The sequence below is a fragment of the Eleutherodactylus coqui genome, chromosome 2 (assembly GCF_035609145.1).
Source record: "Eleutherodactylus coqui strain aEleCoq1 chromosome 2, aEleCoq1.hap1, whole genome shotgun sequence".
Taxonomy (NCBI): domain Eukaryota; kingdom Metazoa; phylum Chordata; class Amphibia; order Anura; family Eleutherodactylidae; genus Eleutherodactylus; species Eleutherodactylus coqui.
Window position 1 is genome coordinate 197,316,840 of NC_089838.1, and position 25,768 is coordinate 197,342,607.

At 43.2% G+C, this 25,768-nt stretch overlaps 1 protein-coding gene across 1 annotated transcript in view; it reads right to left on the reverse strand.

The window, feature by feature from the left end:
* KCP (kielin cysteine rich BMP regulator) overlaps positions 1–25,768 on the reverse strand; it is a 140,146-nt gene that overhangs the window by 24,264 nt on the left and 90,114 nt on the right. Inside the window, exons 37-45 of the mRNA XM_066592182.1 lie at positions 25,066–25,245; positions 23,939–24,209; positions 22,471–22,553; positions 21,415–21,508; positions 19,464–19,637; positions 16,738–16,820; positions 16,522–16,642; positions 16,352–16,434; positions 12,696–12,795 (exon numbers count right to left, since the gene is read on the reverse strand). Coding sequence (XP_066448279.1) covers positions 12,696–12,795; positions 16,352–16,434; positions 16,522–16,642; positions 16,738–16,820; positions 19,464–19,637; positions 21,415–21,508; positions 22,471–22,553; positions 23,939–24,209; positions 25,066–25,245 — 1,189 coding nt within the window. The remainder of the gene's footprint in view (positions 1–12,695; positions 12,796–16,351; positions 16,435–16,521; positions 16,643–16,737; positions 16,821–19,463; positions 19,638–21,414; positions 21,509–22,470; positions 22,554–23,938; positions 24,210–25,065; positions 25,246–25,768) is intronic.

The following is a 25,768-nucleotide window of genomic DNA, read 5'->3' on the forward strand; positions in this document are numbered from 1 at the left end:
CAATGGATAACGGCGATCGCGGAAAAGTGCAAAAAAGTGTAAAAAAAAGAAAAGTTTCACCTCCCCTCATGGATCGGATCCATGAGGGGAGGTGAAAATACTCACCTCAGGTCCGCCGATGTCCTCCGGCCGGTGTCGGGACCCCCCGCTGGCTTCTGCGATGTGCCGATGTGGCGCGCATGCGCAGAAGCCGGCGAGCCCGGCAAATTCAAAATCTCCCTGCACCCGGCTGTCACAGATAGCCGAGTGCAGGGAGATATGACTGGGGACCGCTGTATGCATCGGATAATGGTGATCATATAAAGTTAAAAAGTTAAAAAAAAAAAAGTTAAAAGTTTAAAAAGTTAAAGTTTCATCTCCCCTTATGGATCGTATCCGTAAGGGGGGATGAAATTACGTACCCAAGGTCCCGGATTTGTTCCCTGGTGGGATGTTGATCCGTGGACCTTACCCCAGCTTCGTCGCATGCGCCCGTCCGCATGATGGCGGACGCATGCGCAAAAGTGAAAGATTGCCCAAGAAATGTAAAATCTCCCTGCTGCTGGCTACCAAAGGTAGCCAAGAGCCTGGAGATGTCACGGGGAGCCGCGGTATGCAGTTACTGGTCACGTGATCGCCTTTGTCCAATGCATAATGGCGATCACGTAAAAGTTATTTAAAAAGTGGCAGTTTCATCTCCCCTCACCGATGCGATCGGTGTGGGGAGATGAATCATTTTCTCAGAGGCTTCCGCATTTGAATCCAGATGCGATTATCCTCCATGGATCCTGCCAGCTTCTGGGTATGCGCCCGCCGGCAAAATGCCGGACACATTCGCAGGAGCCGGGGAGCCCAGGAAATTTTAAATCTTCTTGCTCCCAGCGACCAACGGTCGCTGAGTGCTTGGAGCAGTGACCGGAGGCCTCGTTGAGCGGTCCCCGGTCACGTGATAAAGTAGCGAACTAACATTAGGCCGGTCACACATGACCGGAGAGGAATTACGGGTTCTACATGCGCTTGATCAGCGGTAATCCACGGATCAATCGCATGCATTGGATTACACAATTCCCCCCAATTAGCGGGTTGGAATTACGTAATCCACTCACAGAAACAGAACACGGCATGCTATATTTTACCGCGGATATCCGCGACCTAGAGCCCATTGTGCTCTATGACCGCGGATATACCCGCAGCCCATATGCAAACACATTGTGTACGGGCTGCGGGTACCCGGGTCATCTCTAAGCGACGGCATGAGAAATATAAACAAAAAACCGCCTGTGTGAGTAGGCAGTTATGCGCAGTACATTACGCGGCCGTACGCTATTTTTAGGAAGTCAATTTTTTTTTTGTATAAGTGGGCAATGGGGCCTGGAATTTATTCAGTTCTGCCCAGAAATCCAGCGGGCATTCCCTCCATTATGGGCCTAGCCATGTGTCCTGTAAGTAGATTAGGGCCACAATGGGTATGTTTCTGAATACGGGACAAACGGAGGTATCCATTTTGGGGTGAACATCTTCATTCCTATGTACACTGTACAAAAAAAACAGTTTTTAAATTGACACAATTGCCAAAAAAATGAACATCATAATTTTTTCCTTCTGCTTGGCTTAGATTCATTCAAAAACTGTGAAGCCAAAAAAGTCATCATACCCCTAGATAAATTCGTTAGGGGTCTTCTTTTCAAAATGGGGTCACTTGTGGGGGTTCTCAATCGTTTTGGTCACTCAATGGCTCTACAAGTGGGCAATGGGGACTAAATCTCCTGCAAGCAAAATTTCTGTTCCGAAAGCCACCGGTTGCTCCTTTCATTTTGGGCCCCATTGTGCATATAGACGTAATACTAGGGCCACAATGGGTATGTTTCTGAGCACGGGACAAACAGGGGTATCCATTCTGGGGTGCAAGTCTTCATTCATATATGTGCGGTACAAAAAAAACTGCTTTTGAAATGACAGAATTACCAAAAAAATGAAAATCGTATTTTTTTTCCTTTGGCTTGGCTTAGATTCATTCAAAAACTGTGAAGTCAAAAAAGTCATCGTACCCCTAGATAAATTCGTTAAGGGGTCTACTTTTCAAAATGGGGTCACTTGTGGGCGTTCTCCATCGTTTTGGTCACTCAAGGGCTCTACAAGTGGGCAATGGGGACTAAATCTCCTGCAAGCAAAATTTCTGTTCCGAAAGCCACCGGTTGCTCCTTTCATTTTGGGCCCCATTGTGCATCCAGACATATGATTAGGGCCACAATGGGTATGTTTCTGAGCACGGGAGAAACAGGGGTATCCATTTTGGGGTGCAAGTCTTCATTCATATATGTGCTGTACAAAAAAACTGCTTTTAAAATGACAGAATTACCAAAAAAATGAAAATCGTAATTTTTTTCCTTCGGCTTGGCTTAGATCCATTCAAAAATTGTGAAGTCAAAAAAGTCATCGTACCCCTAGATAAATTCGTTAAGGGGTCTACTTTTCAAAATGGGGTCACTTGTGGGCGTTCTCCATCGTTTTAGTCACTCAATGGCTCTACAAGTGTGCAATAGGGCCTAAATCTCCTTCAAGCAAAATTTCTGTTCCGAAAGCCACCGGTTGCTCCTTTTGGGCCCCATTGTGCATCCAGATGTAAGATTAGGGCCACAATGGGTATGTTTCTGAGCACGGGACAAACCGGGGTATCCATTCTGGGGTGCAAATCCTCATTTTCATGTGTACTATAGAAAAAAGTCCTGTCTTTAAAATGACATATTTGCAAAAATATGAAATTTTAGTTTTTCTCTTCTAAATTGCATTGACTCCTGAAAAAAAACTGTGGGGTTAAAATACTCATGACACCCCTCAGTGAATACGTTAAAGGGTGTAGTTTTTAAAATGGGGTCACTTGTGGGGGTATCTATCATTTTGACTCTTATGAGCCTTTCCAATCTTGGATTGGTGTAGGAAAACAAAGTGTTCCTCAAAATGCTGAAAAGTAATGTTACATTTGTACGTCTCCTAAATGGTTAAAAAAAACTAAAGTTTTTCCAATGTGCACCCAAAATAAAGTAAACGGATGGAAATATAAATCTTAGCAAAAATTTCTATATTATGTTTGCACATATTTGAGATATTGCAGTTGGAAATGTGAAAAAATGACGATTTTTTCTAAATTTTCCCAATTTTGGCGCTTTTAATAAATAAACACAAATTCTATCGGTCTTTTTTTCCCACCTAAATGAAGTACAACATGTGGCGAAAAAACAATGTCAGAATCGCTTGGATATGCAAAACCTTTCTGGTGTTTTTCCATGCTAAAGTGACACATGTCAGATTTGCAAAATTTGGCCTGGTCATTAAGGCTCAAACAGGCTTGGTCACTAAGGGGTTAAACACAGAAGTAAACAGCTACATTGAGACGCTCATCTGCTTTAAATACATATAAAGTAAGGTAATGCCATACTATTTGATATTAGCTTAAGGCCTTATTTACACGACCGTATATACGCAGCTTTTGTAACCACATCAAAAAATAGCAACCATCTGAAGCATTGGATTCCAATGTATTTATTCAAATGAATTATGTTTGGGCGCATTAAAAAAAAAATTGCATCAGGAAAATTGGACATCGAAGACTGAAAATGGCAACCAATTTTATATGCTTTCACCGTGGCAAAAAATCCTAAATTTCTATCAATAATTCACAGGTTAGGATTAAAAATTTACTTTTATTTAATTAATAATAAAATGACCTAGTCAAGGACACACTACATACAAAAAAGGTAATAAATAGAGGGTTTCTAGACAAGACTGGGACCCATTATGATTGTAAGCTCATAAGAGCACAAGTGTATTCGGCATAAATATGTTTGTTGTTTAATAGCAGAATGAACTATTATAATAAATTATATTCAGTCTGGCGGGTTTGTGTTATTTTTGTGCAACAGACCTTTTTAATGGTTTACGGGTCCCTGACAATATAATCAAATAAATTGTGCATCAACCAGATGATGACAATCAAAGAACATTTAGTTCCACTGAAAGTGTCATATATGGTGACATTGATTAGAGAGGAAAGGAGTATACATATGGTATTGGAGAAGTGTGTTCATATCCAAGTACGTTACACTGTTCTCAAATAAAGATGGCAAGTCAAAATGGTTATTGATGGTTATCCATTAATCATACCATAGGGTTCTTAAATATATTTCCTTGCTTGTACCATCTGTCAGAGTAATGGAAGTACTCCTATCTTTAATGTCACCCCGAACACTTTATCCAGTATAGTTATAGATGGTTCTACCACTCTACATATTTATTGTTGCATATGGGTATTAGAGTTAGGATCCCCAGTCAATCCTTTTTATTTGGTATCAATCTTTGGTCTGGCATGCAGCCTATTGGGCCATTAATATTGGCTAGCTGCATGTCAGATTTCAGAGGTGGCTATAGTTCACACATTAGATTATTCTAAAGTCTATTAATGTATATAGACTTCTTTCACATTAGAACTATAGATGAGCGAGTATACTCGCTAAAGGCAATTGCTCGAGACTGAAGGTTTGGGTGCCGGCAGCGGGCACGGAGCTGCAGGGGAGAGCGGGGCGGAACTGAGGGGAGATCTCTCTCTCCCCCCTGCTCCCTCCTGCTGACAGCCGCTACTCACTGCTTCCCCGCGCCGGCACCCGAACCTTCTGTCTCGAGTGGGGGAGATACTCGCTAAAGGCAATGCTCGCTCGAGCAATTGCCTTTAGCGAGTATACTCGCTCATCTCTAAGTAGAACACATGTACCCCCTGCATTAACCCCTTAACGACCAGCCCATAGTGTTTTTACGTCCTCCCGAAGTGGGCTCTATTCTCTGAGGACGTAAAAACATGCTTCCTGCAGAGAATAGTGCCCCTCGGGCTGTGGACGTGACAGCTCCATGCTGTCGGTGTCCGCAGGTAGCTGACAGCATGGAGCTGTCATCCCGGGCTGTTCGGAGCCCCCCCCGGCATTGCGATCGGCGCTATGCAATGGATAGCGCCGATCGCAAAAAAAGTAAATAAAAGTACATAAAAGTTAAAGATTCAGCTGCTCTGATGGATCGGATCCATCGGAGCAGCTGAAATTACTCACCGAGGTCTGGCACGCTGCTCCCCGCTCTCCTGCCGCTCCGGGGCCCGAAGCCGGTCTTCTGCGCATGCGCGCCAGGCGGCATTACGTCAGCCGCATGCGCAGAAGGCCCGGCGGCGCGGGAGATTTAAAATCTCCTGGCTCCCGGCTCCTGCAGGTAGCCGGGAGGCAGGAGATGTCAGCGGGGACTGCGGTGAGCGGTCCCCGGTACCGCGATCGCCGTTATCCAATGGTTAGCGGCGATCGCGAAAAAGTTAAAAAAAAGTTTTAAAAAAGTCAGTTTCACCTCCCCTCATGGATCGGATCCATGAGGGGAGGTGAAAATACTCACCCCCAGTCCTCAGCGGTGTCCCGATGTCCCGGGACCCGAATCCCCGTCTGCGCATGCGCGCCCGATGATTGACATCGGGCGCGTGAACAGACGGGCTCGAGCCCCGGGAAATTTAAAATCCCTCTGCTTCTGGCTGCCATGTGTAGCTAGGAGCAGAGAGATTATACCGGGGACATGATCACTGTCATCCAATGGATGACAGTGATCATGTAAAGTGAGAAAAAAGTGTAAAAAAGTAAAAATAAAAAAAAAGTAAAAAAAAGTTTTTAAAAGTTTAAAAAGCGTACGTTTCATCTCCCCTCATGGATCATATCCGTGAGGGAGGATGAAAGTACGTATCTAAGGCCCCCAGATTTATCCGCGGACCTTACCACAGCTTCTGCACATGCGCCCGTCGCCAAAATGGCGGGCGCATGCGCAAAAGCTGTGGATTGCCAGGATAATTTAAATTCTCCCTGCTCCTGGCTACAAAACGTAGCCAAGAGCATGGAGATTTAATGGGGGTCCGCGGTGAGCGGTTCCTGGTCACGTGTTCGCCATTATCCAATAATGGCGATCACGTAAAAGTAAAAAAAAAAATTTTAAGTTTCATCTCCCCTCACTGATGCGATCGGTGAGAGGAGATGAATCTTTTTACCGGAGGCCTGCGTATTTGAATCCCGACGCGATCTTCCTCCGTGGACCTTCCCAAATTCTGCACATGCGATTGCCAGCAAAAAGCCGGACACATGCGCAGGAGTCAGGGAGCCCAGGAAATTTAAAATCTCCTTGCTCCTAGCAACCAACGGTCACAGAGAGCCTGGAGCAGTGACGGATGGCCTCGTTGAGCGGTCCCCGGTCACGTGATAAAAAGGTAGCGATCTACCTTAGGCCGGTCTCACATGACCGGATAGGAATTACGGATTCCGCATGCGTCTGATCCGCGGTAATACGCAGATCAATCGCATTGGATTACACAATTCCGCTCACATTAGCGGGTCAGAATTGCGTAATCCACTCGCAGAAAAGAGAACGCAGCAGGTTCTATTTTACTGCGGATATCGGCAACATAGAGCCCATTGTGCTCCATGGTCATGGATATACCCGCAGTCCATACGCAACTACATTGTATACGGGCTGCGGGTACCCGCGTCATCGCTAAGCGATGGTGCGGGAAATACAAACAAAGGTGTACTGTGCATGACCGCCTGTGTGAATAGGCAGTTATGCGCAGTACACTACGCAGCCGTACGCAGGGTCACAGCCGGGCTCACAGATGGGATCCGCTGTGGGCCTCCGCAAGCGGATTCCGCCTGCACCCGCGTGAGCCCGGCGTTATTCAGACCGCTACCTGTGATACGTATTTTACAAGAAGCCCCGGGAACGCTCGCTTTCCTGCAGTTCCAGGAGCACCTTGTTGAGCGCCTTCTGTGTGAGACCGCCGCACCTCATCAAGCTTACGGAGACTCACGGAACGCCACTTTTTACACCCCATACCCGCCACTGAGGTCATGAAATACCCCCAAAAAGCATGAGAGGAGGGGGGGGGGGGATACCCGGTTTTATTGCCCCATGGGCCCATTCCAACCAGCCTCCGTAATTACCCCTGTCTTCGGAAATACTACACAGTTCACATTTTTACTTTTATCTAAGATTTGCGAACGCCAAAAAGGGCGCGGAGGGGGAGGGGGGGGAATTTTTAGGGAGTCAATCTTTATTCTGTACAAATAAGCAATGGGGCCTGGAATTTATTCAGTTGTGCCCTAAAATCCAACAGGTGTTCCGTCCTTTATAGGCCTTGCCATGCGTCCTGTAAGTAGATTAGGGCCACAATGGGTATGTTTCTGAACTCGGGACAAACGGGGGTATCCATTTTGGGGTGAACGTCTTCATTCCTATGTGCACTGTACAAAAAAACTGTTTTTAAATTGAAAAAATTGCCAAAAAAATTGAAAATCGTAACTTTTTCCTTCTGCTTTGCTTAGATTCATTCAAATACTGTGGGGTCAAAATACGCAGTACACTTTAAGGGGTCTAGTTTTCAAAATGGGGTCATTTGAGGGGGTTCTTTATAGTTTTGGCCGCTCAATGGCTCTATAAGTGGGCAATGGGGCCTGAAATTTATTCAGTGGTACCCTGAAATCCAACGGGTATTCCTTTCATTGTAGGCCTAGCCATGGGTCCTGTAAGTCTATTAGGGCCACAATGGGTATGTTTCTGAACACGGGACAAACAGGGGTATCCATTTTGGGGTGAAAGCCTTCATTTATATGTGTGCTGTACAAAAAAAACTGTTTTTAAATTGACACAATAGCCCAAAAAATGAAAATCCTATATTTTTCCTTTTGCTTTGCTTAAATTTATTCAAAAACTGTGGGGTCAAAATATGCAGTACATCCCTAGATAAATTCGTTAAGGGGTCTAGTTTTCAAAATGGGGTCATTTGTGGGGGTTCTATATGGTTTTGGGCGCTCAAGAACTCTACAAGTGGGCAATGGGGCCTAAAAGGACTTCAAGCAAAATCTATGTTCTGAAAGCCACCAATTACTCCTTTTATTTTGGGCCCCGTTGTGCATGCGGACATAAGATTAGGGCCACAATGGGTATATTTCTGAAAACAGCACAAACAGGGGTATCCATTTTGGGGTGTAAGTCTTCCTTCATATGTGTGCTGTACAAAAAAAGCTGTTTTTAAAATGACAGAATTGCCAAAAAAACAAAAATCCAAATGTTTTCCTTTTGCTTTGCTTGAATTTATTCAAAAACTGTGGGGTCAAAATGCGCAGTACACCCCTAGATAAATTTGTTAAGGAGTCTAGTTTTCAAAATGGGGTCATTTGTGGGGGTTCTCTATGGTTTTGGGCGCTCAAGAACTCTACAAGTGGGCAATGGGGCCTAAAAGGACTTCAAGCAAAATTTGTGTTCCGAAAGCCACCGGTCGCTCCTTTCATTTTGGGCTCCGTTGTGTATCCAGACATAAGATTAGGGCCACAATGGGTATGTCTCTGAACACGGGACAAACAGGGGTATCCATTTTTGGGTGCAAGTCTTCCTTCATATGTGTGCTGTACAAAAAAAGCTGTTTTTAAAATGACAGAATTGCCGAAAAAACGAAAATCACAATTTTTTCCTTTTGCTTGGTTTGAATTCATTCAAAAACTGTGGGGTCAAAATATGCAGTACACCCCTAGATAAATTCCTTAAGGGGTCTAGTTTTCAAAATGGGGTCAATTGTGGGGGTTTTCTATGGTTTTGGGCGCTCAAGAACTCTACATGTGTGCTATCGGGCCTAAAAGGACTTCAAGCAAAATTTCTGTTTTGAAAGACACTGACTACTCCTTTCATTTTGGGCCCCGTTGTGGACTCAGATATAACAATAGGGCCACAATGGGTATATTTCTGAACACGGGAGAAATAGGGGTATCCATTTTGGGGTGTAAATCCTGATTTTCATGTAAACTATAGGAAAAAAATATGTCTTTAAAATGACAGATTTGCAAAAATATGAAATTTTACTTTTTCTCCTCTAAATTGAATTAATTCCTGAAAAAAAACTGTGGGGTCAAAATACTCATGACACCCCTCAGTGAATACATTAAGGGGTGTAGTTTTTAAAATGAGGTCATTTGGTGGGGTATCTATTATTCTGACACTCATGAGCCTTTCCAATCTCGGCTTGGTATAGGAAAACAAAGTGTTCCTCAAAATGCTAAAAAGTAATGTTAAATTTGTACGTCTCCTAAATAGTTAAAAAAAAACTAAAGTTTTTCCAATGTGCGCCCAAAATAAAGTAAACGGGTGGAAATATAAATCTTAGCAAAAATTTCTATATTATGTTTGCACATATTTAAGATATTGCAGTTGGAAATGTGAAAAAATGACGATTTTTTCAAAATTTTCCCAATTTTGGCGCTTTTAATAAATAAACACAATTTCTAGCGGTCTATTTTTTCCGCCTAAATGAAGCACAACATGTGGCGAAAAAACAATGTCAGAATCGCTTGGATATGCAAAACCTTTCTGGTGTTTTTCCATGTTAAAGTGACACATGTCAGATTTGCAAAATTTGGCCTGGTCATTAAGGCGCAAACAGGCTTGGTCACTAAGGGGTTAATAATATTTTGTTTGGCCTGCTCATATATTGGTCTATGTATAAAGACCGCTGCCTATTAGAAGCCGGGGTTCCTATAAGTTCATGTCTTCAGCTATTGTTCATATGATTATATCATTCGTCATAGCTTGTGAATAAGCCCCTCAGCTGATCTCTCGTACACCTCAACGCGTTTCCCCAGCTATGTGTATTTCACTATAGCTGGTTCATCAGGAGGATTAGATGGAATTAGAACAGGGTTTTAGATTCATATCCCTAATGCAAAGCATCGATACAGCTCGCTATGAATGACTATTTTTCTTTCATGCGATTTTACGGCATGTTCAGGAGGATGTAAAAACACATACAGTCGTGTGATTTAATTTGATTTGAGGATTTCACGCACGGAAAAAAAACCGCAGCATGCTCCATTTTACTGCAGATCTCACGCGGAAGGGCTCCATTCAACTCATTGCTTATGATCTCCCGCAAGCAATAACAATTCAAATTAATGGTGACCCGCAGTGCATCCGCTGCCGAAATCTACAGCAGAAATCCACCAGGATCGTATTTTTCTAGTAGACATGAGGCCAAGGCGGCTTGTCCACGGGTGTAGTGATATCCCACCACAGATTTCCGCTGCGGGAACCGCCGCCGGGGAGCACTTTGTCACTGCTATTGGATTTTCCGCTCGTGGACATTTTTGCTGCGCTTTCCATAGTTATCCTATTGAAAGCGTTTGCTGAGTTACCCACGTGCGGATTATCGCTGCAGGAAATGCAGTGAAAAATCGCCCGTGGACAGGAGGCCTTAGGCCTCCTGTCCACGGGGAAAATCAGGCCCGCTACGGATTCCGTAGAGGCTCCCTCCTGCCCCGCGGACATGAGGGCTTAAAATAAGAATTAACTCACCTCTCGCACGCTCCGGATCTTCCCTTCGTCGCGACTTCATCTTCTCTCCGTCGCGGCCGGATCATCTTTCTTCGGCCCGGCTGATGTGCACGGCACGTCAATTGCGTGCCGCGCGCATGCACCGGCCCGAAGAAAAAAGATCCGGCCGCGTTGGAGAGAAGATGAAGCCGCGAAGAAGGGAAGATCCGAAGCAGGTGAGTATATTCTGATTTTGGTCTCCCGCGGATCCGGACGGCTTCCATAGGCTTTAATAGAAGCCTGCGGGAGCCGTCCCCGCGGGAGACCCGCACCTAAATGGAGCATGGTCCGGATTTTTTCATGCTCCATTTTAAAAAAAATCACTTTTATTGACCATCCGCGGGTATTTATCTACCCGCGGGTGGTCAATGCATCCCTATGGGATGCGGATCCACATGCGGGTGATCCGCTGTGGATTTAAAATAATCTTTTGCCCATGGACATGAGGCCTTAGGTTGCTTTTTACACATCCACCGTTATGGGCTCATGCCCGTGCTGATTTCTGCAGCACATGCACTGGTCATCTTAAAATGTTTTTTTTAATCCTTGCGGGAGATCGCGGATTGCAGATTTTTCCAGCGCGGATGTACTGTAGATAATTCATACGGAAAAAATCTGCAACTCCACCTCCCATGCTTTTCCCCACCTCCCTAATTGCTTCTAACCTTCAAATCCGCAGCGGATCCGCAAATAGATTTAAATGTATTTGCGGATGCACTGCAGATCCTAAACTCCTATAGAGATGAATGGAGCCCCATCCGCTGTAAAATGGAGCATGCAGCAATTTATTATCCACATGCCATCCGCAAATCATTTAAAATCAAATCCGTAGGATTTAAATGAATTGCAGATGCCCAATGCTTCTCTATGGCCGGCTAGAGCTGCGGATCTCCCGTGCGGATTTAATAAATAAAATCCGCCCGTGGACATTAGGCCTAACACTTGTGTAATTGCACTAAATGATGGGCTGGACCTGCACCTGCAGAATCAGCCTGGCTATTGTCAAAAAAATGCAGGCACTGGCGGCAGCCTCAAGCACTTGTGTGATAGTAGCCTTGTAGTCATCTATCTATCTATTTATCTATCTATCTATCTATATATGGTGAAAGCCCTCACTCACTGACTCAATGACTGACTGACTCGCCACTAATTCTCTAACTTCCTGGTGCCGTTTCAAACATTAAATTTGCCAGGAACATTCTTTAGGTCCTAAATAGGAAAAGTAAAGGGGTCACAACTCGAAAATTCAATGCTAAGTGCAAAAGTATTGGTGCCCCTGTGTAATGTACCAAATATAATTCTCTAACTTGCCGATGTCGTACAAACATGAAATTTGGCAGAAGCATTCTTTAGGTCCTAAATGGGAAAAGTAAAGGGGTCACAACTCGAAAATTCAATGTTAAGTGCAAAAGTATTGGCGCCCCTGTGTAATGAAGCAAATCTAATTCTCTAGCTTCCAGATATCGTACAAACATGAAATTTGGCAGAAGCATACTTTAGGTCCTAAATACGAAAAGTAAAAGGGTCCCAACACGAAAATTCACTGCTAAGTGCAAAAGCATTAGCACCCCTGTATAATGTACCAAATCTAATTCTCTAACCTCCCCATGTTGTACAAATATGAAATTTGGCAGGCGCATTCTTTAGGTCCTAAATAAGACCTAAAACTATTGTCGCCCCTATGTAATGTAATTTTGCAGTTTCGTACAAACATGAAATTTGGGATGACCATTGTTTAGGTCTTAGAAAGAAAAGGAAAAGGGGTCACAACTTGATTATTCAATGGTAAGTGCAAAAGTATTGGCACCCCTATGTAATGTACATAATCTAATTCTCTAACTTCCCGATGTCATACAAACATGAAATTTAGCATGACTATTCTTTAGGTCCTAAATAGGAAAATCAAAGGGGTCACAACTCTATTATTTAATGCTAATTGCAAAAGTAAGTGCACCCCTAAGTAATGTAACTTCCTGCTGCCGTACAAGCGTGAAATTTGGCGTGAGTAATCTTTAGGTCCTAAGTGAGGAGTGTGGGAGGGGTGGCACATTCTGCAGTGGGACATCAGTATATACAGCCTGAGAAGAATCTAACGCTCCTCAACCTGTATACATATTTTATTCCTCAGTTTCTCTAAAGTAACCTTGACTTCATAAAATTTTCAGTGCAAAGAACAAGTAAACACCTGTATCAAATTAACTCGGGCGAGGCTGAGCTTGTAATCAATAAAGCAACAACAACAATAAACTTGTATACAATAATATAATCAAAAAAGCAGAGCGTCGCCTAGTACTTACCTTTGCAAGCAGGGCAACATGATCTTGGTGGAGTGATTTGCTCTGAACGGGGACAGCTGAGAGCAGGGCATGGTTTGTGCTCACATGTCCATGTCAAATCCTGAGGCAACAGTACATAGTTGTATGTCATAAATACTGATAATTGAAGAGCCCTTTGCAGCAAATAGTATTTAAACAAAAATATAGTATTTAATTCAGCCCAAGAACAAGAAATGTGTTATCATAGTTTCTGAATCTTCTTTCACATTTGTACCCATGGGACTACACAGAGATTTTTCTTAGATGACCTTACAATTTTAGGCTTCATTCACACGAGCATATATCGGCTGCGCTTTTCCTGTCGGCCGATATACGCTGCCCATCTGATGCATTGGTTTACAATGCATCAGTTTAGATGGGCGTATTCCCACGGCAGCCAGGAAAGGTAGTTCAGGAACTATCTTCTGGCCGGAATACGGCGGCCGCTGCCATAGACTCCTATGGGAGCTGCCGCAGAATGGAGGTGGGAGGGAGTTTAGCAGTGTGTCTGTTAAACTTACACCCCCTTCCCTCCTCCTCTCCTCCCCTTGCCAGCTGTTTGCAATAGGAGGGGGTGGGGCAGGGCAGAAGCTAGTTGCTAACCTCTCTGCCCTTTGTCGGCTGCCGGCAATGGGAGGGGGCGGGAGCTTAGCAACTAGCTCCCATCCTATCCCGTCTCCTCCGCTTACGGAGAGCTGGAGGGGTGTGGGGAGGGGGGTGGAAAGGGGGAGGCAGTTTAGCAGACCTTAACTCTCCCCCTGCCCAATGGCATTCCAGGCTTAGCATATACGCGCTGGACTCGGGCCTTCTGAACGGGTGTACAAACGGCAGATTTTTGTGCCCGTTAACGCAATTTTCGGTCACACTGTGGCAGTGCCAGGGCCGACTAAAAATCGCTACTTTCATGTGAAAGAGCCCTTAATTAGTGAATGACAGCCATAATGTATGGTAGTATACAAAGTGGCAAGCAACTGAAAGTATTCCTCTGGACTGCAGCTGTAGCCTGCTAAAAAAAGGTCTCCATGTATCGCTTAACTAAAGGTGGTTTCCACATGGGCAAGAATATCATGCGACGTGAGAGTGAGTAAAAAAGCACATTCATGAAACCATCTGCTTTTTTTCTCAGGCTGTATCCGCATGGGCTAAATCATCACTACAATGTGACGCCCAAAGTTTCCAATGGGTTCTTTCACATGAGCCATGTTCTGTAGTAAGATTTTGTAGCCTGTGCGTATACAGGCTTATGCACAAAAAAAGGGATCGTGGGTCGTGGCACAATTTTTTTTTCCAGCATTGCTTAGCAATAATTAGTGGAAGACTAAGTGAGCATGCATGTCCTTATAAAAAAGCATGTCTGTGTGGCCACATGGACTATTATGGCTCAATGTGCTGTCCGTGTGCAGTATGTTGCAAACATAGAAAGTACAAGGACATGAAAATCTCTTGGGCGAATAAGTATTTAAACAGACAAATGTGTTTTCGCATGTTTTTGCATGCGTGTAACTCACAGCCACAAAACATGACTAAGTGAATCCATTGATTTTAATGGGTTCGTTCTCAGGAGTATGTTTCTCACACGCAATTCTTGCGCTATCTTTCTGCATCTTACACAGAAAGCTGCCATAGAAGTCTATGGCAGCTTAAATAAAATCAAGGGGAAGGGTGTGACCATGCGGACAACCCTTGTTCATGCGCAAATATGCTCCATTGCGGCGAGTGTATTTGCGCATACATTCGGCTGTTGAAGCCCACAGTCCTAATATGTTGGCATATCGATAGATCATATGGCGGCACACATGGCCCGATAGTATAGAGATGGCAAGACACTATATTCTATATTCCTCCGTACAGTCTCTGTGCACATGGCTCAAAAACTTTGAACTTCGCATTCCCTCTTGTGGCACCCAAAATTCTACACAATCACAAGTCCTCCTGTTTTATAAGCCATTTTTAAAAGTTCTACTTTTACCTTGTTTATATAAGGGGCTGCCCAAAAAGGGGTTAACTAGTTGCCATGGCCACAAACGGAGATGCAATAATTTGTATGACAAATTGGCCCATGCTACAATTTTTGTGACAAACTGAATTGAGCATGCCCAGTAGAGCATAAACTGATTGGACTTAAAAAGGAATTTTTTGCTGAAGTTGTTGTTGGAAGTGCATCTAGGAAGTGAAGCAACGGGATCCCCTTGAACCCATTATGAACGCTTTGTAAATGATGGAGCAATGATCTGCAGAAAGGATAACAGTCGCCAGCGCTACTACAGTAGGCCTGGGTGCTACTGACTGTGCAATTGGAGACTGGTTGAAGGAGTATAGGGACAGTGATTTTCCATCTCAAGCGACAAACTGTAAGTGAGATTGACTCCAAAACGGGTGGTAAGTATGCACATGGATTGAGACTCACAACAGGCTTTTTGTATAAGGAAATGCTGCAGAAATTAATAATTAAAGGGATATTGCTTGCTAGCTACACATAGAGACCAAACTCAATACACCAATGCGAAAACTTGGAGTAAAGATACTTTTTTTTGTTATATTGTGTTGATAGAAGTGGAGTAAAATGTTGCTCAAAAGGACTATGTATTGTACCATGTGAACTGTAGTCCAGTGTTATAAGACTTAAGGCCCATTTACACACACAGATATCTTTCAAAAGATTGAAAGAACAGCGATCATTTTGCATAAAGTACTAATAGGCACTAATTGCTATTAGTACTTTATTAGCTTCATTTGCATGCAAATCAGCTTTCTGAGAGCTGTTACAGAACTCAGCAGGAAGTCTGAGCTCTGTAATTAGCTCTATTGTTCAGCCACGGGCTCCACATGGAGAATTCAGTACCATGGACAGCAGACACAGTGTATGTGCAGTCCTCCTTATCAGCTGTTCTGCCAGTGGGCCTGACAGTTGAGACAAAGCAATCGGCTGTAATTAGCTCTCCCCCAGCGGAACAAAGCGTACGGTCCTGCTTATCAGCTGTTCTGCCGAAGGACGGTTTTCAAGCAACCGTTGTTCGGACGAACAGTGAAAGATGGGCCCATTTAGACACAACGATTATCGCTCAAAAGATGGCTTTTAAGTGAATTTTGAGCGATAGTCGTGTCTAAATGGGCCTTAACTTTTGCAAATATCGTTAGTGGGTAATATTCATAGGACAAATTTAGAGCAGATAGCAGTTAGTACCTGTAGAGTGAAGGTCTGGTTGCTTGTTTACTCTTATTCCGATATTATTTACATTTTTGTATCCTTAAACAAACATTGTATATTTTTAGTTACTCTTGGCTCCATCATATCCTAAAACCTGCACCGCATACCACTTCCTGCGACATTTATGCCCTCTTTATATTTGCTATCTATATACCCCTCTCTACTGCTATGCTGTGCTACTTTTAATTCATTATTCATATACTATATTTTTATTTATATACTTCAAATATTTCAATAAAAAGGTAGGCTAAAAGAAATGCTAACTAATAACTATACATTACTTTGATTATGGCAGAAATTAATTAGAAATGTTAAACACAAGCAGCAACCCTGTAAGATTAGTGCCTGCCTTGTGGACATTTTCCCTTCTTAGCTCTCCCTGGGTATTTTCTTACACCACTAAATCCCATCTGGAATGTTATTTCCGTACCTTACATTGGCATGTGTAACAAGGGTCATTCACAGCCTGTATCTCACTGCCCACCAGTAAGTCTGTACAATTGCTCAGAGCCTCTGAAAAATATAAAATAGTGTTTAAATACTGAGACCGTGAAATTAATCAATAAGCAACATTCAGAACTGGATAGAATTCAGACTTACGGGCACAGCTAGCGCAACACTGGCCAAAAGCAGGAGGGAGAATTTGATGTCGAGGACAATCCACCAAGCTGGGACACTGCTTCTTGCTGCAACGTCTATACTGACGGCCATCTAGTAAACGCTAAACCCAGCATTTAATACAATGGGCCCATTATACAAAACAGACCACACAGAAGTTATTGTAATACTAAGAGATTTCATAGGTCTACCTCTCACCTCACATGTGCAGATTTCACAGGGGTCATCTGATGGATGAAAACTCTCTCCTGCAGAATATATTTTTTTGCCAGATATGCAGTCTGTCAAGTAGAAAATATTTCGGAAGTTTGTTTCAAGCACAAAAAGAATACAAAGAATGATCACATATAACGAGTTACAGAAGTAAATTTAAAAAAGGGTACCCACTGGAAGCTGCTGTGCGGGTCTGCTGAGCCACTTGTATGCAAATGACAAATATGAGATCAGCTCATCTGTCCTCCAGGAAAATAAATCAGCCCTATGGTGCACATAGGACAGCTCAGCTATGTTCACATGGGGCAAAATCTGCCGACATTCCGCAGCAGATCCGCAGTGCAAACTTTTGCTGCAGTTTTTGATGTGGAGTTTGGTGCGGAATTCACCCCCATATATGTAGAGGTTTTATCTGCTTCTTAAAGTGACATGCTGCAGATTTAACTTCAGTCCTGCAGGTCTACTTCTACAGCAGACTTTTTCCTGTAGAGTGTAGTTGAGATTTTGAGAAGCTCATACACATTCTGTTACTGTAAATGCCATGGATTTTCCGTGTTGAGAATATGGGCAGAAAAGCCCCGGGAAATCTGCCCCATGTGAACATAGCCCTAGACTGTCAAGCTGTGCAGTTGTAAAACTCTTAGTGCTCAAAAACTTTCACTCCCCCCCCTCCTTCCCACCCCAAGTTGTTAGCATTGGCTCTTCAATACTTTAGACCTGTGGGGAAGTAGGAATTAACCCCTTCATTAGCACCTATATTCACTGCGTTTTTTTGTGCACCCCGTTTTCTGTGTCTTGTAACTAAACTGGTATCACTTGGGCCATGCATTTTCTTTTTGTGTGCATGAAAAACGGATGACACATGGATACAATACAGACATGTTGGGGCGTCTGTAGCTTGGATACAAGCTGTGATATGAGTTGGTATGGAGACATGCAGGTTCTATATGGTATTCTGCTGCATAATGGTCCACATTTGCTATCACTGAGTCTCTACATTAAGCCTGTTTCACACAGGCTATAAAATCTCATGATTTTTGTAGCGGTGCAACATCGCTACAAAATGCATGTATGTGAAGCCCATGGGTTCCAATGTAAAAAAACCCATTGGAAACCATGGGGGCCTGTAATGACGGTGCCACCGGTCTCTGGATGGTGGACAATGAAACAGATGGAGCTGCTTGTGCTTGTTGGATGATCCACGGTTCTGTCTACTGGTGGCCTATTGAAGAGATCCGGAGCCTGGTTTCCTTGTGTGCATGTCTTCACGCATCCACTGGTCCCAACACCTCTTAGAAAATTTGATCAGAATGGCACAGGTGGCGGGCACTTTTTCGATGCAATCATCTAGGTTCTCACATTCCAGTAATGCACCCCTTGTCAAACTCTGTTAACTGGATGAGATCTCTTAGATGGCATCGTAGAGGCATCTAGTGGTCAACAAGCTCTATTCAAGAGGAAAAAGAGGTCACTACAGAAAAGGAGCCTTTGAGAGCCTTTTTGTAGGCCAAGGATGGAACCATTTTTTGTGCCTCAGGTGACAAGACCGTTCATCTAATCATGCCATAACTTTAATCATTTGTATATCTGCCTGAGATGTAACTGCATGTCGAGTTCTGCAGCAAGACAGTAACTCCTTCTCCTTGATCTTTTTTTTATTAGGAGTGTACATACGCTTTGGAAGCAGTATGTTTTTAACAGACCAAAATTGCATAAGCCTATGTAAATGAACCCTAATAGACATGTTTTTTCACAGCATTTCATAAGATAGGATAGCCTAGTCCAGGGCTTCCCAAAGTGTGCTCCGCAGAGCCCAAGTGATTATCAGGAGCTCCGACGGAGGGTCTAGGTCAGTGCCCTACTCACCGCTGTAGCAGTGTTCAGACAGCCTGTACTGAGGAAATGAGCATGCAGGACCAAGCTTTCCGGACACTGCTACAGGGGTGAGTATAGTGGGGACCAATGGCGGATTATAATCAGGGTGACTGGGGAGACTGCGGAGGACCATGGCCGTTCTAATCGCCCCTATTGTAGTCTGTACTGATAAATCTCTCCCTGCGTCTGAAGAGTATAGTGGGAATGGAAGACGATAATACTACTTTGGATGTAGTGGAGGACGTTATCACTACTGGGGCTGCAATGGAGGGCGCTATCACTACAGGGGCTGCAATGGGGGGAGCTATCACTACTGGGGCCGCAATGGGGGGAGCTATCACTACTGCCAATATAGGGGACACTATTATTACTGTGACCACTGTGAGGGTCACTATTACTACTGGGGCCAATATAGGGGACACTATTATTACTGTGACCACTGTGAGGGACACTATTACTACTGGGGCCAATATAGGGGACACTATTACTACTGAAGTCACTGTGTCTACTATGCTATTGTATGTCTTTGTTTTGTGATATGCCAACTGTATGGAGGCCAAAAGAACACTTTTTTTTGCCCTGCTTGTGATTAAGGGAGCTCTATGGACACATTCAGCATGTATGTTGGAAGCTTACCCAATGTACATGCTAGATATAAACAGAAAATGAGATGTGAGCAGTCCTTTACATGTAAAGCAAGGTCACGGACATGTATGAAGGAAACATGTTGATAGCTGCTATATATAGCAGACAGGAAAAGTTGTCAGACAAATAGAACTCTTGATGCTTTCACAGCACAATTGTTTTTAATATAAACTGATAAATGTGCCTCCAACCTGCACACAGCGGGCAGCATTCTCCAGGCAGTGTTATCTGGTTGGTGCAGGATGTGATACACTGCACCTTAGAACAAGTGGTAACTCCATCTACACACATGCAGGACATGCAGCGATCCACGGTGGAAATCCAGTTACTGTTGTCCTTATATTCCCGGCCATCATACACACAACCTGCAAAATACAATACATCATTAGCCTGAACTTTATGGCAGATTATTGACATTGAGAAGCAGGCAAATGCAGCAACAGAATCCTTGAGATATAAAACTCCAGCAATTAAATCCTAATAGCAATAATGAGAAGACACCAGTCAAGATAACCAATCTTTGTAAGGCTGGATTCACGATAACAGATTATGGATGCATTCACGCTTCCATAATACAGATGTCTGTCCTGGCCCGACCATGGGTCTGTTGAGCCAAATTCAGATCATCGTAGGGATCTATGATGTTCTGGGTTCGGGTCAGTAGAGCTGTGGTCGGGCCGGGACAGACATCTTTATTATGGATACATAACTGCACTTGTAATACTCTTGTGCGAAACTAGCCTGTGTATTTGTCTCTGCCTGCTACTTCTAGTTTCCTCTCCCACTGGCAGTGGAACTGTGTAGTGGAAGAAGTTGGGGCTATATAAATAACGAGGTGATATACCCATGCGTTGCACTGCGCTATAAGCGCAGGGATTGCTTATTGCAAATTGGGCTTTCAAAAGGATTTTATGAATAGCGATCTTGAAATATACAAAGTGGTCCACAAAAATGAGCCCAGCACTGCACTCTTATGAAGGCTGTCCAAAAGAAAATCTGTGTTGCCCATAGCAACCAATCACAGCGCAGCTTTCATTTTACCTCAGCACTATAAGAAATAGCAACCAATCACAGCGCAGGTTTCGTTTTACCTCAGCTATGTAAGAAAAGACAGTATTTATCACCTGGTGCTGGAGAACGCTCGTGCAAAATTTCGCTTAAATCGGACCAGAACTGTGAATTTGTATATGACACAAACAAACAGATTTAGAGTTTTAGATATAAGATAAAAAAATAAATAGGCAGAATGCTATACCTCATTACCTTAATGTCCTCTATCACTGCCAATCAGGAGACTGAAAACATAATATCCTAAATTCAATGTGTCCTCTCATTTACCTTTACCATTTTAATACACTCTCTGCACATGCGCCGGCTGTCCGATGCATAGCAGAGAATGAAGACGCCAGGAGCGGGTGGGCCGCCAGCCTCTGCAGGGGAACGGGACCGCATCCCGCTGCAAGAATTTTTGCAGCAGGATCCGAGTTGGCCGTCTGCAGGCGGCCTTAAATTCATTATTATGTTTACCTAAAAGAACTTTGCAATCAAACTAATTGCCTGGAGAGGATAAATGTAAAGCCTACCCTTCTTTGTAAACTATTTTTGAGATTCAGTGACTTGCAGTGGTGATGAAAATGCTGTTAAAAGGTTTTTCTGGAACTTTACTATAGATGACAAATCCTCAGGATAGGTCATAAATAGTGGATCAGTCAGGTCCACTCATTGGAATATCCACCGATTAGCTGATGTTGGGCCAGCTGTCATTGTGGCCAGCACTGGAAGCAGACAGCTAGTGCAGTGGGCCGGTTTGGTAATGCAGACGCAGCTCCCATTGTATTTAATTACAGCTGTGCCTGCAATACTAATCCAGGCCACTACACTATAGACAGAGCTGTCTGCTTCCAGCTCTGTACACAATGACAGAGGACCTAGCGAAGAGCTGATTGGTGGGGGTTTCGAGCAGCGGGGTACCCCTGCTGATCAACTCTTGAAGACCTATCCTGGGATCATCAATAGTAAAGTCCTGGACAACCCCTTAAGATAAACCTGCTTATATTGTATATGAGTTGACTGTTTAGCTGTGGAATTGGCTTTTCTCTCATACACAGGTAATAGGTGTAAAGGTCTCAGCATGAGACATACCTCTGCAGCGAGGACAGCATGCTCCTGGGTCTATCACTTGTTGGGTGCAAGGGAGAGGCGGACACGTGGGAGGATCACACTGTACATTTCCTGCCTTGGAGGGAACATCAGTTAACATTAGCAAGCTATTGATAATATATTCAGAAAAACAATCCATGTAATTCAGATTTTACAAGCCATGGTATGACTAACCTAGTCATTGTCTAATGTCTTGTTACTTTTATACAAGTTTGTCCCATTTAGAGACTAGTACATCAGTAAGTTGTAGATTCAAATCATCTCAGTTTGTGTAGGACTCTTGCAAAACACTTCAGCTGTCATTTAAATGGCTTTCACCATTGTAGGCAAGTCTGTGACTGGTGGTTAAAGTATATGCAAGCATATAAATATTTAGGAAAATTCCTATCACTACTAGTTACACTTAATGAATGAAACTTGTTATTAAAATACAAGTAAAATGTAAAAAATACTGTTAAGCCTTATTTACACAACCCTATTATGTCTTCTTTTTCTACAAATAGCAAGAGCCTTAGTTCACCCACCATATTACATCTACGGTATGTCTTCATCCTGCGTTCTGTGCACTTTTTTCTATTGTTCACATTTGGCTGTATCTATTTCTGCAGGGTTTTTGTACTGCTACTCCTATATGTGCATACATTAGTTTGTGTTGATATCAGCTTATTACATATTCCCCATAGAAAAAAAGAAATCCTGGCATCTACTGACTATATGCAGTATATTGGTGTATGCGGGCATCTATCATGTTTGTGTTTGTAGTGTGTTTTAGTGTTACTTTAGTCTTTTTAATGATTTTGTACTAATAAAGATGGAATATTTTGTGGTCTGCCACAAACTTTATTGTAGGTTTTTCTAATACTCATGTACAATGCACCTAAACTGTACAAGATTTAGAATGCAGTTCTGGAGTACGATATGTTCTTATTATGTATACATTTCAGCTCCTATGAAACTATGATGTCACTGTGCATTGCTAATTCAGCTGCATATACAGTAGATATGTGTTAGGTATAGGACAAACTATCTGATACTTACTGCGCATGCACACTGCAGACATGGGTGCAAGGAGGGCACCCAGCGGGCACCATCACTATACTCTTTTCCTTCATAGTGACACACTGTAAAAAAAATCCAAGGCAACAAAAAGAATAAATGTTACTAAGTGATTTAGGATAATGACAGTTCAATATGAAGAGCTTTTGTGTGTGTTGCACTTTAGTTTAGAAAGTACATAAAAAAAAAGTAGTGACAGGGATATCACTGTGGATTTTTTGAGAATAGGACTTCACAATAAACCTGCGGAGCAGCCTACATTTGCAGGACTGTAAAACAGGTATGCAGATGTACAGCTAGCGTGCACTTGCCCCGTGGGCATTGTACAATATGCCTTTACTACTTTGCTTTTTCCAAGACATGTTGTCATCCGCATTGCCAAACATGGTGTAAACCAATATGCTGCACTTCCTGAATGAATTACTACCCACAAGAATATTACCGTATAGAGGGGATCTAGAACCTGCTGTTAGTAATGGGGTTATATAGAACAAGAAAAAAATGTTTTATTGTTTGAGCGTTGAAGAAAATGTATCTTGAATCCTTTAAAAACTCATGTATACTATTACTTTAATACTCTCGTAGCACCATTTCCATATTCTTAAAAAGAGCCGGGTCATGGAGTGGAAACTATCTGCTATCCGCACTGCAGATATTAATACAGGACAAATTTGGGACTATACCTTCCAGTATCAAACCGCTGCAGTAAGGATGTTAGTGCATATCACGTGTCTATACACTGGGTGTCAAAAGGCATGTTGGTATATGCGAGTCTCCAAAACCCGTGGGCACAATCTTCAGAGGCATGTGAGAAGTCTGGCTGTGCTACCGCGGAGGGTAGGAAATCCTTTAAATGGGATCTCTTATCCCAAGTGTTGGTGATATTGTGCCCTAAATGGTTACCAAGTAAAGTACTATTAAACACCATTGTGGTCAAATGATTAGTGGTGTATCCTGCCATCTGAGGAACTTCTGGCTATGATGTACCGCGAACCACCTACAGAATTGGCCTGTTTCTGTCTGCCCGTCTATGGATCCCTCTGTGTGGAGACATGTTATATCTCTTCCTACCCTGATGCCATCTGTGGGGAACATATCAAACCTGTAACCTGCCGTGTCTTGTGCCTGTTTGCGCACCAAAGAGCCCCATAGAGGTCTATTGGAGGTGAGCAAACACGCACATCTGCCTGCGCGGGAATGCCCTAAACGCATCGCATACCCACGATCACCGACACTGTTTGGATAGTTAGCCTTTTAAATCAGAGCAGGGTGATTCCGCCAACCCGACTAAACGAGCAGTGCCTGCGCAAATATGCTCCGTAACTGCACAGACATGAGTGCTAAATACACTCACTCCGTGCACACATAAATTGCACAGGAGCGAGCATATTACATTTCTCACTTGTCTGCCAAAGCCCTTATATTACTTTATTCTGCAGCATATCTGTACCTGGACACTCCATGCAGCATTGTCCAGGCTTTCTGATTGGGTTGGCACAGAAGACCTGAGGACACACTACATGTGTGCATGCGACACTGCCTTCCAAACACACACAACGGAGGCATGGGTCCAACACAGAGGAGAATGCCTGATGATTAGAGTATTCTTTGCTCTCATAGAGACAGCGATCACAGACAGGACAACAAGGAGACAATATGGAGGGCACTGGATGGCTGCAGTCTTTTTCACATTTAACACGTTGGCATGTCACCATTTCATTCTAAAGAGAGAACAAAAAATGATTATTTTTAAATAGTTTAAAAGTAAAACAAAACTTTTTGCAAACTTCAGACATGTCATAGTGACATGTCAGAAGTTTTGACCTGTGAGGGTCTGGATGCTGAGACCCCCACGATCGGTAAAATAAAAAGGCAGAAGTGCTCATCTGAGTGCAGTGCTTGTTTGGCTGTCATTATGAACGGTGTACAAACTCTGTAAACCTTCTATGGAGCCTGTACACCATCCTGAGTAGTGACGGTAACACTCGAATGGGCATAGCGCTCAGATGAACACTTATGCCTATTCATTTTAGCAATCAGTGATAATCTCAGCGCCCAGAACCCCAACGATCAAAACTTCTGAGCTGTCACTATGGCATGTCAGAAGTTTGCAAAAAGTTTAGTTACCCTTTAACCACTTTACTGGCACGCCCAGAAAATCTCTGGGGTTTACTGTACTGAGCATGCAGTTAAACTCCGGAAGATTTCAGTGGACAGCTCTAGTGCTGAAATGTGCAGAGCACTGCGCTGTCATCTGAAATCTTCTGGGGTTTTTACTGCATACTCAGCGCAGCAAGCCCCAGAGATTTCCCTGACATAATATGGTAATAATAAACCTGCCACTGAAGGGGTTAATGTTTCATTCAGCTCTGTTTGTGTTAATACTGAGAACTATAACAAGTACAACAACATTTTCTATGGTGTTGGGTTTTATTTTATTTGCGGTACTATAATGTGGAAAGTCATTGAGAAGCATCTGCACCCTTCGTTGTGACCATTTATAACTGTAACGGGAGAGAACAGCTTTTTTCTGTAAACGTTCTCCCCAGTAGTCACATTTTCATACCATACACTCACCCTACAGGAACACTGAGTACAAATATCTCCGGGCGTCTGGAAATTTTCACCGTTCTGAAACACCCGTCCGTTGTGCTTACATATTCCTGTGCAGCGTGGGCAACACTCCCCTGGTGGATTCACTGGGTGCAAACATGACACTCGTGGGCAAGAAACAGACACACAGGTCACTTCTCCTTTCTGCAAGACACAAAATACACTGACATTACTTAAAGTGCAAATGAGCACTAATAATTGTTTCCAATGCAACCAATTTTTTATCTATGTAGGACTTCCACAGACGAACGTATGCGGAAATACACTAGCCGCAACAGGGCATATTTGCGCATCGACAAGGGTTGTCCGCAGGGTCATGCCCTTCACCTTGATTTTTTAAAGCTGCCATAGGCTTCTATGACAGCTTTCTGTGTAACAAGCAGAAAGATAGGGCAAGTCCTATCTTTTCTCGCACGTAGGATTTGACCGTGAGAAACACGCTCATGAGAACGAACCCACTGAAAACAATGGGTTCGCTTCATCATGCTTTGTGGGCAAAAGCGAAAAAAATAAGTCAAGCTGCATTTTTAAAATATGACTGTGGATAATACAGCCATGTGAATAGATACATGGATTTACATTAGTTTTATAATATGGACCACAAAACATGTACGAAATATGGAGCTAAAATATACTTGTATGAAAGCGGCCTAAAAGAGAAAGTATC